Raw genomic sequence first — 12,482 nt, forward strand, 5'->3', positions numbered from 1 at the left:
TGCTGTAGGCATACTGGGAAAAACATTTCGCTCTGTAAACTTTCATGTAATTATTTGACCTTAAACGCCAAGGGGAATGTGTTGAATAAAAACACAGCCATCAATAGAGCGAGCAGCCACATTGCGTGATGCGCCCCAGTAGAATGGCTGGGACCAGCCTTCGGTATGCTGACGTAGAGGAGGCAGGGTTTTTTTTCGAGGGAGGACGTGCAGAGCACAGAAGTGTGCGGCGCCATGCGATTGACTTATTAGACTGGGCAGGCAATGGGTGATCCAAAGTCTCTAGATCATTGGAAGCGCCGCGGTTTATAGCGCACTTGGAAACCACATCAACATAAAGAGGGCAGATGTGAACGCATGTGATGAATTCGTCGGTGCTTCGGGAGGGGGGCGTTGGTTGTCTTGCGCTATGGTGCGACGGACAGTGAATTGCTTCCAAACTTAACTGTAACAGAATGCGCATGAAGTCTCGCTATTAAGGGGGTCGTGACATTTCCATTCAGAATGGAAAAAGGCAAGAAAATGGACCCAGATCAAGACCAGCAGTACTGCGAACTTTGCGGGAAAATGGAGAACCTGCTCAAATGTGGACGCTGCCGAAGCTCATTTTACTGTAGCAAAGATCACCAGAAGAAGGATTGGAGAAAGCATAAGCTGGTGTGCAAAGAGGCCGACAAGAGCAAGGTCCCACCAGAATCTGAAAAAACTTCTGAGGCGCCGCAACCATCACCACAAACCAGAAAGGATTCGCTCACACCTCGCTGTGAGCCGGTGGAAAAGATGATCCCTAACGCAGACGTTTCTGGAATAAATAACCACACACAGCATAATGGACAGACAAACAAACGTTCTTTGGACGACATAGTCACGCGTAACATGAATGAACATGGTATCTGCTTTCTTGATAACTTTCTAGGTGAGGAGGTTGGACTGTCTATATTGGAGAACGTTCTAGCTCTCCAGCAAAGTGGCAAATTCACTGATGGACAGTTGGTAAGCCAGAAGGGCGACTCCACAAGAGATATACGAGGGGACCAGATAGTCTGGATCCAGGGGAACGAGGATGGATGTGAGAAGATTCGTTTTCTTATGAGTCGCATGGACGACCTCCTCAGACTTTGTAATGGTAGACTTGGAAAATACAGCATAAATGGAAGAACGAAAGTAAGTACTGAAGTGGAAAAGGTTTTGTCTTGAACCAAGCGCAGACCTCTCAACTACCCAAAACGTTACTCTGTAGGATTTGGCTTAGTCTAACATAACATGTAGTGTACGTTAACTGCTGCAATAGTTTCAGTTTTATATGTAGCACTTCATCGGCACTGACCCCAATTGCTGTTTACCACATACAAGTTTCATAGTTGGCTATTCATACACCACCATTGCCTTAATTCATAAGTCTAGATGTCTGAATTACAATAACCTTTCAAAAAAAATATTTTCAGTCACCCCAGTGTCAGGTGTGTTCTCATCCTCATGAAATGTAGTATAGGCTACCATCACAGTCCCATAATTTGATATCAGCTAAGTTTGGGTTAACTGATGGGCCTTGCTTGTCAGAAAATTTAAGTGACAGGACACTACTTACAGACTCAACTCAGTGTTAAAGCAAGAACAATAACCACTGGTTAGAAATGATTGCCACAGGACTTCACCATAGGCCTGGCCATGGTTTATTCAAGACTGATTTGGGTGTCACCCATCACCCCGGACATACTATTGAAATGATGATGAAATAGCTCTTGGAAGTCTGTGTGCCTACATACATACAGTATTGAATGCCTGAAAAACAAAATATACAGAATCACAGTTGACCCTTTATTAAGGGAATTCACTATTGTGATCTGAAAAGACCTCCTTGCACCATGTTTCAGGGGGTAGAATGGTTTACATATTGCAGGCGCGCACACACAAACACATGCACACACACAGAGACAGATCAGACTTTGCAGAAACACTGCTATATTCACACTGCGTATTACTAATGAATACATGCGAGCTGACATCTCAGGAGTTGACCTTTGACCCACATCGCTGGTGTGCATTGGTGGGAAGTCACATGGGGTAAGCCTGAGAAAACTGCACCGCTCGCCTCTCTCTCTCTCTCGCTCTCTCGCTCTCTCTCTCTCTCTCTCTCTCTCTCTCTGCTTCCTCTCCAGCTTACTGCAGCAGTTTCAGTGCAGCAGGCACCTGTTTCTTCGTGCTTTTGTTTTGTGGCATTATAACCAGGTTTTAGGTACAGTTGTACACCCACTTTTAGTGACATCAAATCAATGGAGCAGATACAATGGCAATTTGAGTTTTCTGCATATTTTTATAGAAAGGTTTTGATAGTATGTTATAGCAGGTTGTTCTGTCATATTGTAAACTATGTGTTTGTTTTGTGTAGCTGACTAATGTAGTGCACAGGGTTTGTCCTCTGTGGTGTACTGTATACACATTTGTATGGCTGTCAGGGTTTGGGATAAGGAAAGCAAAACATACTTTGCTTTTAAATACAAAAGCAAAGGAAGAAAATCTTCACACGTTTGTCCATGCAGCACATGCTTTCAGGCAAATTATAAATGCCTCATTGCACAAACACAATTCTGCAGATTTCGTTTTAGATTTTTCAGCGCAAGTCCTTGAATGTAACCAGCTCTAGAACACTGTTATTAACACTGTTAATTTCTCAGTGCATCCTCAGGTGGTGTATAAATTGAAGAGAAGCCTTTATGAACTTCCGGTTACTGGAAAGGAATAGGATTATGAAATCTCTGTAGCCCCTTAATGCTCGCCGTACCTCCAGTGGCACGCTGTAATAGTCATTGAAAAGTTAACTACCATAGTACTACAATACTATGACATAACACAGGGCCTTTAGTAATGCACTACTTGGTCATTGCCATTCTGGTAACAGCAAATGTATAATGCCATGTCTTAACGGGATGCTATACAATTATGCACACGCAATACACAATCAATCAAACAAACTGACAGATAGTAACACAAACTTCACAAAGGTGACAGAAATTGGTTAAGGATCAAGAACAGGCTACCAAGCATGATGTAGTAGGCCAACTCAGTAAGCGTAATGTGTCACTGATGCCTAATATTTGATATGCTTGCTTTTCTCGGTTCTTCCTCTTATCACTCATTCCGATAAACAAAGATTGAATCTGCCGTATTTGCAGAAGTGAATTATTCACTTTACATGACACTTAGAATTAGAAAGGTACATTTTCAACTTCAGAGTGTTGTTGAGCAAACACAATGACTGCACTGCAGCTCATGCACTCGCTGGTCTTGTGACCGAGCGTGGTGGACGTCCTGTTGTCTCGTGTTGGTGTTTTTCAGTCGTAGCTGCCAAGAAGAGCGCTGTGAGTTTCAGAACGTAATGATGAAGCCTCTGATGTATATCTCCATCCATTGTTCTTACTCAACTGTAAAAAGAGAGGGGGGGCAAGACAAACAGAAAGTAGGTCATTACTCTAAACACAAGCTTCCTGTGGAGGCAGCGCCCCTATTGCAAGTGATAATACGTGAGTGACTTATCCTCCGCCAGAGCTCACCGTCACGTTTCCCTCCCTCCCTCGCTCACTCGCTCGCTCTTTCCCAGTCTCTCTCTCTCTCTCTCTCTCTCTCTCTCTCTCTCTCTCTCTCTCTCTCTCTCTCTCTCTCTTTCTCTCTAATGCTCCTCTCTCTCATTCTCTGTCTTTCAGTCCTCTCTCTCTTTTCTGTCACCCCCCATACAACACCACACACTCACACATTCACTTACCTCTAACTTGCTCTATCTCTGTCTTTTCCCCTTCCAACTTTCCCTCTGACTCAGTCTATCTCTCTTATTGACACTCTCTCTCTCTCTCTCTCTCTCTCTCTCTCTCTCTCTCTCTCTCTCTCTCTCTCTCTCTCTCTCTCTCTCTCTCTCTCTCTCTCTCTCTCTCTCTCTGCCAGAGAGCCCTCCCTCTCTCCTTTTTTTCCTCATGCGGACTGGCTGTTTGTGTTTGTGCTTGTGTTAAGGATAAGCATCTTTTCCGCTGCGGCAGGAGCAGACCTCTCGTGCCTGAGCCGTTGCCTCTTGCTACCCTCCCTCCCTCCCTCCCTCCCTCTCTACCCCTCTCCACTCCAGTCAGCCTACTGCACTCCTTTCCTACTCCACTCCCGTCACCCCCACTACTCCCCCTGCATACTAGATTTTGCAGTGTTAATTCAGCACTGAACCTAATTTAATATTGATTCTGTCTCGGACCAGCTGTGGCTCAATGGTTAGAGCGCTGGTCTTCAGATCAGAGTATTGCAGGTTCGAATCCCAACACTACCCTTGCCCTTAAACAAGGCACCTAACCCCACATTGCTGCAGGGCCTGTATCCAATACCCTGTACCCTAAATAACTGTAAGTCACTTTGAATAAAAGCATTAGCTAATTGTAATGTAATGCAATGTAATGTCTCAAAGCATTGACTGCTAAAGCAGTGTTTCTCAACAGGGGTGCCGGGGCACCCTGGTGTGCCGCGGGCCCCCCTCAGGGGTGCCGTGGAAACGTGGTTGATAAATAAATTATGTAATATGAGACATATTTGTCTAAATTGATAAGTTAATCTGCCATTTACTCACAATTAAGTAAATATAGGTCGCCCCAGTCAGCTGCAACTTTGAATAGGTCGTGATGTCTCCAAATGTGTTACTTTTCTAAGCTTTTGTGGTATCGGATGCGATGCCATGTTACGGCTTGTTGGTTTGGGGTGCCTTGAAATTTTTCATGAATTGAAAGGGTGCCTCGCCTAAAAAAAGGTTGAGAAACACTGTGCTAAAGTTGGCTGTGTACTCCTCTGTTCTGACCTTTCTCTGCCCCTCTGACCACTTCTTCCTGCTGCGCCGTGGTCACTTTACCGTACACGCATGCACCACTCTTCTCCACTCTCCTTCTGCTTACATCTGATTGATTTAAGGCCTTTACACTCCACGTGTGTTTTTTTCACTCAAATAGTTTGTCTGTACTTTTTCATATATTGCATTTTTCGCATCGCCTCGCCTCTGCTCCTCTATTCCTACTCCTCTTCACCTCCACTCCACTCCCCACATCTTTCTCCTCTTCCTCCTCCATGCCTCCCCATTACTCCCACTACATTCTCATTACGCAACTCAGTATGTGTGTGTATCGGAGGCCAAGTAGCAGAGTGTGGGGTGGAACGTTAGTAATCCTCTCTCCCGAATCCTCAATACAGTGCGGTATAGCGTTGGGCTATCGGACCGGTCCTGTAGCTCAGCGGTCTCGTACAGTACCTCCCATTGCCGAACTGATATAGTAGACGAGGTGGCAGGTTTGCGACCCCGAGGGGGACGAACCGTGCGGGAACACCTCCGTCACATGTGCTCGGACACTAATTCAAGCCTTCACAGGCACAGGGAGCACTATTACAAACTGGTTTTATGAAGTGGGTGACAGGGTTGCACAGTAACACTTAAGAATAACGGTTCCTTAAAAAGCTCTATAAAGTTTATAAACTCTTAATAAACATTTATTTATGAGCTGATTGTGAACAAAACATTTACAAATGTTTGTAAATGAGTAAAAAACAAACAATGCCTGCACAGAAAAGTGGAAATTGGAGTTTTTATGCATGTTTATGCCTGCCAGACACTTCTATCCAATGACTTCAACTTCCAGGACTGCTGCGGCTGTGCTGTCTTCTGTGTTCACATAGTATTTCCTACTCATTTACATTTGTAAGTGTTTTGTTGATGATTAGTTTGTTATTTACAAAGTGCTTATAAAGCTTTTTAGCCACCGTTATTCTTAAGTGTTACCAGTTGGTAAGTGTGCACTAACATTCTCTCCCTTCTAACCACCACCAAAGGTAGGGTTCAAAGCTCGGTGAACTGGCGGCTTGGTTGACGACTCAAATTGTTGAAGGTGTGACTCCCACACCGCTTCCTTCCTCTGCGTTGTTTTCCTGGCTTTTGTCTAGGGATGTAACAGGTTTACTGTATGTCTGTGTATATAACTGGCTTGCATCTATGGTACAGTAATTTAGGTCAATGTGTACGTACATAACTGGCTTGTGTGTGTGGATGTAGAATGTTTAAGTTTATTGTGCTGGTTTGTCTCTATGGATGTAACAGCTTGCGTCTATAACTGGCTTCTGCCTTCTGATATAACAGGTTTATGGATGTGTTACAAGTATTTTTTGGATGCATAACTGGATAGGTCTGAGGATATTTCTCTGTGTAACAGGTTTACAGTTCAGCTATTAGTTTGTGTCTCTTAAATTTGTGCACTACTCCCTCCAGTTTGTTAATCACATTGGTTTCTGCATCGCCCGAAGCTCATTTCTTTAAAACAATAGCAATCTGTTGAGGAAATGAACGTGAAAACAGGGGTTTTGTTTTCCAAATCCTACAGCGTAATCCCACAGTGTCCACCCTGACCAAGTGTTTACTATTCATTATACAATCCTTTGAAAGTCTCTGTTAATTTATTTATGGTTTCAATTTTGGGAAGGCCAAGAGGTGACTGAGGTCACAGGCAACTTTTGGGACGAGAATAAACAATGGCACGAGCGAGGCTTTCACAGAATCGGGCCGTGTTTACATTTGGCCTCTCTTATCAAATCATCAAGCCAAATATTGTTGTTCCATTAATTAGTTTTTGTAGAATAGCCAGAGAAGCCTCTAAAAACCCTGGTCTCACTCAAAAGGGAGAGCTTTTCTCTTATGTCATGTAGTAGTGGTTGCTTGCTGTAACTGTTGCATGTCATAGTTTTCTATGTCGTCCTTATCAGAATATTTGCACTTAATTTGTCCCAATGGTTCCTCAGGACATATGCACCTGAAGTCCCAATAAAGCCAAAGCTTTGTTAGACACAGGTAACACAGTAAACTTTTATATGTATTTTTGTCTTCTTGACTTTATTGTTATGATAGGACAGTGAAGGAGTGATAGGAAGCGAGTGGAGAGAGAGAGACGGGGAAGGCTCTGCAAAGGACCCGGGCCGGATTTGAACACGGGTCAGCCGCATAGCAGACGAGTGCCCTACCGTTTGCGCCTCGGTAGGGCCGTAACTCAGTACACTGAAGTTAGTTTTACTGTGCCTGCGTGAGTGTTCCACTTATGTAGCTTTTTCTTGTTGGTGTCAGTAGGGTGGGATGGACTAAAGTGCATCCCCCTTATGTTGTAATATTACCCTCATAATGCCGAAGGCCGTAAGTTTAATGTTGCTGTTTCTATTTTTGGAACAGTGCACATCAGATTCAACATGACGGCATGCTGTGAGTCAATGTATTTGGCCATTATCAGAGACATGTCGCTATCATCATTGAAAAGGCCATGCTGTGCAGTTTCATGTGATTCGAAAACCCCAAAAAGTATACATTTTTGGTGAAGCAACTTACAGTATATTAAGAAATTACATCTACAACACAAAATCGTGATTTGTGGCTTTATTATTTGATAGGACAGTGGAGAACAGACAGGAAATGGCTGGGAGAGAGAGATGGGGAAGGAGGATCAGGAAAAGACCCGGCCTGGGAATCGAACCCGGTGTTGCCCACATAACAGTCCAGTTAGAGCCACGGCTGGGCCACAAAATCTTGATCTTAATCAAGGTGGTAGGTGTGTGTTATCAAGGTGGACGCCTTAACGATAAAGTGCTCCATGTTCGACTTCTCCAGGATATGTGGCAGCATGGGGCAGCATGTTCCTTATCTGTGGTCCTGCTGTGTGCTGAGTGCGGCACAGCCTAGTTAGAGCCTTAATGAATGTGAAGGAATGCGGAAGAATGACTGAGCTCTGATTGCTGAGGTCAGTAACTCCGTGCTAAATACCTTCAACCCTCATGGTGTCACAGTTGAGCAGGGTGGCAGTCCACTTCCAGTGTGTGTTTACACACATTCATTTCTTTGGACAGGAGTCATGACTGGCTCAAGTCTGCAAATGTTAGCAATTTTGGAAATGTTAACCCCGCTTTGAAAGAAATGGGCTGTATAGGAGCAGCGAATGAATTACAGGACCGAGACTGCCCGTGTTCCTCCCAGTTCCACTGTCTGAAACTCTGAGCTAATCACGGGTCTGAACTCTACTCGACACGGGCGGAAATGCCTGTAAAGTCTGACCCTGGCTAGGCTGGTCTTCTGACATGGGGGTCCCTTCCAAATCCAACAGTGACCCCTGTCCGCACCCTTGCCCAACCTCTCCACTTCTGAGTCTCGACTCTTGATGCGAGCGGAAATGCCTTTCGATTCAGACATTGGCGAGGCTGGGATTTTGACTTGGGTGCCCCCACCACCCTCCGGCCCCACTGCCATAACCCTCTCTGCCAACCCTCCACATCTCCCCAAGTGACACAAGGGCTAATCGTCGTTCCAAACTTCTTCCGAGTGTCAACGTTTTTTCGACACGGGCGGAAATGCCTTTAAACTCTTGCACTGGCTAGCAGACTTGGGTCTATTGACTTCGGGTGCCTTCTCCATCAACCCACTGCCTCCCCTCATCACCCACTCGCACCCCCCCACACTCAAAACCTCCCCCAAGTGTCACAGGGGCTAATGCTCCTGAGTCTCAGTGTGTCTTGATAGGGCAGAAATGCCTCTATGCTCTGATTAACTGGTTGCCTGATTAGGGCAGAGGCAAAACTTGAGGTTAAACATTGGGGGGTCTGAGTCAGAATCAGAAAAAAAACATATGGTCATCCCCCGTCCCCACCACACCTGGTTAATTAATGACATTTGAATAATTTTGAGTGGGGGGCATGTTGTAACACTTCTATCCCCCATGGAACTTACATCCCTGGATTAGGTTGCCCCGTCCATTGTCTGACTGCCACCCTCCCACCCCCATTCCCCCGTCCCCAAGTGTCACAGGGGCTAATAGTGGTGCAGCCGCAGCGTCGCTGATCGTGTTTCCATGATGACAACTAACACTGGTGCAGAAGTCATGGGAATCAAGCATGTCTACGTAGCAGATTTGCCTATAGGTTTCGAGGGGCAGTGAGCTGTGTGGTGCGTCTCGCCTCTGAGAATTAGCGCTTTGAAGTTGCAAGCCTATTGGAAAGGAATTAGCGCCAAAGCCATAAATTGTATACAGATGCGATTACGTTAATGCTAAAGAAGTTTGTGAGTTTGCCTTGCATAGATTGATCCACAGGAAGCTGCATTAAAATGCAAATATTTAAGTGACATGGCTGGACATTTTGCAAATTAGTAGGATATGTGATAATATATCTGCTACATGTTTCTATGATCTGTAAAACATAATTATAATATTATATATAACCTATCATACGTGTACATAGCATCAGTGCTTAAGACCAGACAGTGGTTTAGGAGGTGGGAGGATTGAGTATGTGTTGGGTGGCAGCCTCAAGGGTTGTAGGGCTCTCTTGTTTAACTAAATATTTTCATAAGCTGAGTATGAAATATCAACTAGTATGCATAAGCGTCAGATTCTTAAGCCATGATCTGTACAATGAAAGTCATTGAAGTAGATTAACAGTATTTTTTTATTTATTTTTGTTGATTTATTCGTGAAGCATTCTACATGGTCTAAGTAGGCTATAATTAGTCATGTGTGTGTTATTGAATTGTTGGCAGTGATGGCTTACAGAAATGCCATGTTGCGGGGGCGGGCAATCATATACTTGACTTCTCCAAGTGGCATGAGAGGATTAATTCGCTAATGTGTGTTGATTCACTATCAAGGCCGCCATTGTGTAGGTCTCGGCCTGGGGAGGGACTCTGGCCCTGTGCACTAGCCTTGTGCAGCAGCTAGCTACTCTGCCCTATGAAGGCATAGTGCAGTAACCACGCCAACATTGTAACTGAGAAAAAGGCCTTCAAAGCCATGGTATTAGGTGGAATATAGCAGTAGCCACTGCAAATTTGACATAGCCAGATCTCTAAAACGGGACACGTTTGGACCACAAGGCTTTGTCACATGATAAAACATGAGTAGTGAAGACCATTTTTAGTCTAAACTCGATTTTTACAAAACGTGCAGTTACTGTGCTTTGCCTTTGTAGGGCAGCACTGCTACAGCCCCATGGACAGCGGCCACAGCAGCAACAGCATTCCTGCAGTAGTAGGAAATGTAAACACAGCACTCGTGGAGCACGTAGCCTACAAACTGCACGCAAATATGCAAAGGCCACACGCGGGGAAATCTGGGAGTCTGAAATGACTGAATCAAACGCCGGCATGCCTATGGGGCCCTCGGTGCATCTGAGGGCACAGGGCCTACAGGGGCCAACAATTAGAGTAGAGTACAGTGCAGTACCGGTACTTTATTTGTCACATACGGCGCTATAACTAGGTTACAGCTTGCAGTCATGGATATAAATAACAAAATAAGTTGCTGGGCAGAAAGAACGTTAGCATTAAATGGACACGCATTCAATATATTCTGTATTCTGACCTCGGAGGAGGCGGACGTGTTTTTCTTAGCTCTTCCCTCTCCCTATCTCCTATCCTTCTCCCTGCTATGCACTCTGTCTTCGTCTGACTTACTCTGCAGAGGCTCCCGCTGTCTTTTTCTCCTGAATTTGAAATTAACAATGGATTTGGTCAACTGGTCTATCAACGCAATTGACACCATCTTTTCGAAGATCAAAGTGGGTTCGGGGGAGCCCAACTGTCCAGACGGGACATCGGCAGCTGGCTACGTGATGGACCCGTGGGGGAAGTGGCGCATCATGTGTCTTGCTCCGATGGACGTGGAGGACATTGAAGATTTATACATCTTTGGCTTTCTGGTGACAGGCTTGTTGGGAATTGGATTACTCTTGGGCCTGATCTACCGCAACTGTACGAGGATCGCAGCAGCTATTATGGGCCCCAAGCTGCGCGGCTTGATTGATAAGGTGGGCAGTGAAGTTCGAGCACAGAATGTGGTTGTGAATCGCGTTTTGGAGAGTTCTGTGGCTGGTCACCGTACGATGGACAGACTGTTGGAAGGGCTTGTGGCCGTACAACGCCACCTCGAAGCTATGGATCGCCGCATTGATGGACTTGTCGCACACAACCGCCAAATTGAATCGATCGGGCTGGAGGCAAAATTGTTGGAAATTCATCTGTATTTGAGACGTGTGGCCAGTCACATGCGTATCCCTGCAGAGCAGTAAAAAGGAATGCCTGCAATAACCCAAACATGAATCTAATCTGTCTTTGGCGCCCCAGCAAATCAGCGACCTGACCTAGGTCAGGACTCATCTATCTCTCCCTGGAGGACAAGCAGTGTCAGGAGACTCTGCCTCCCTACCCATCACAATGGACACCTGGTGTTTGTTTTGGACTTGCTGTGGACCAGGCCAAGGCCGTCTCTCAGGCGGATAAGATCTGGTGCACAGTGGGGATAGGACTACCCAGTGCCACCCCCCCCCCTCCCTCAACTTCAACGCGTCCTCTGTCTTATCTGCAACCCCTCTCCCTTCCCCATCTCCAACCCCCCCACCCCCACCCCCCGGTTCATACGAATGTTTGTCTCTACTGCTTTTTTTGCTAAAATATGAGGTTTTTTTCATCTATGCCTTGATGTTAACTCTATAATATGAAGACATGGAAAATTTTTTTTACCCTCATCCTTTCCCAATGTGTATTAAACTTGAGCCTAGGTGGTGGAGGTGTGTTAGTGGCAGCGCCCGTATGAGCAGCGGCCCTGGGGTACATGTACAGTGTATTCCAAATGCAATTTCGTTGTCAAATGTATTTGTCAATGACAATAAAAGCTCTTGATATACGCACATCACGTATACGCTATAGCCTAATTCAATAAATAGTATATGTGGACTATCTTGCTTTATTGTTCATAACTGTGCAGATCGATCAATTAGGGATGGGGTAACTCTGCAACACTGCAAGCAGCCAGATGGACGGATGGACGGATGGACGGATGGATGGATGGATGGATGGATGGATGGATGGATGGATGGATGGATGGATGGATGGATGGATGGAAGGGTGCATGGGTGCATGGGTACAGGGGTGCATGGATGAATGAAAACATTAGGCCCTTTATGCAGCTATTGTCTAACTGGTCAGTACAGTACAGTGCATAGGTCAGGATGCTGTCATGCAGAAGAATGTCATGTTTTGGGATGTAAACGGTTTTGCTTGTGCTTGTTTTGTTTTTGCATGCACTGATTATTATTGTCTTAGATGGGGTGTCATGCGTGGAAATGGGATTTCAGGTCATGTATACATTTTCTGTCTCTGGTTCGTGGGAGAGACGACAAGAGACGGGTTCCCCTCTCCCAGAATACCACACGCAGACGCATGCACACACACACACACACACATACACACACACACACACACACACACACACACACACACACACACACACACACACACACACACACACACACACACACACACACACACACACGGACTCTCTGTCACACACACACAAAAACAAAAACATTGGGCCAATTTGGCCAAACACTGTGTGTGCGTGTGTGTGCACATGTGTGTGTGTGTGTGTGTGTGTGTGTGTGTGTGTGTGTGTGTG

At 45.4% G+C, this 12,482-nt stretch overlaps 1 protein-coding gene across 3 annotated transcripts in view; it reads left to right on the forward strand.

Annotated features, from left to right (window-relative positions):
- Positions 1-188: 188 nt before the first annotated feature.
- egln1a (egl-9 family hypoxia-inducible factor 1a) overlaps positions 189-12,482 on the forward strand; it is a 26,510-nt gene continuing 14,216 nt past the window's right edge. For all 3 annotated transcript variants that reach the window (XM_063190987.1, XM_063190986.1, XM_063190988.1), the window contains exon 1: positions 189-1,164. In XM_063190987.1, coding sequence (XP_063047057.1) covers positions 505-1,164 — 660 coding nt within the window. In that variant the 5' untranslated portion in view covers positions 189-504. The remainder of the gene's footprint in view (positions 1,165-12,482) is intronic.

Source organism: Engraulis encrasicolus, chromosome 24, assembly GCF_034702125.1.
Source record: "Engraulis encrasicolus isolate BLACKSEA-1 chromosome 24, IST_EnEncr_1.0, whole genome shotgun sequence".
NCBI lineage: Eukaryota > Metazoa > Chordata > Actinopteri > Clupeiformes > Engraulidae > Engraulis > Engraulis encrasicolus.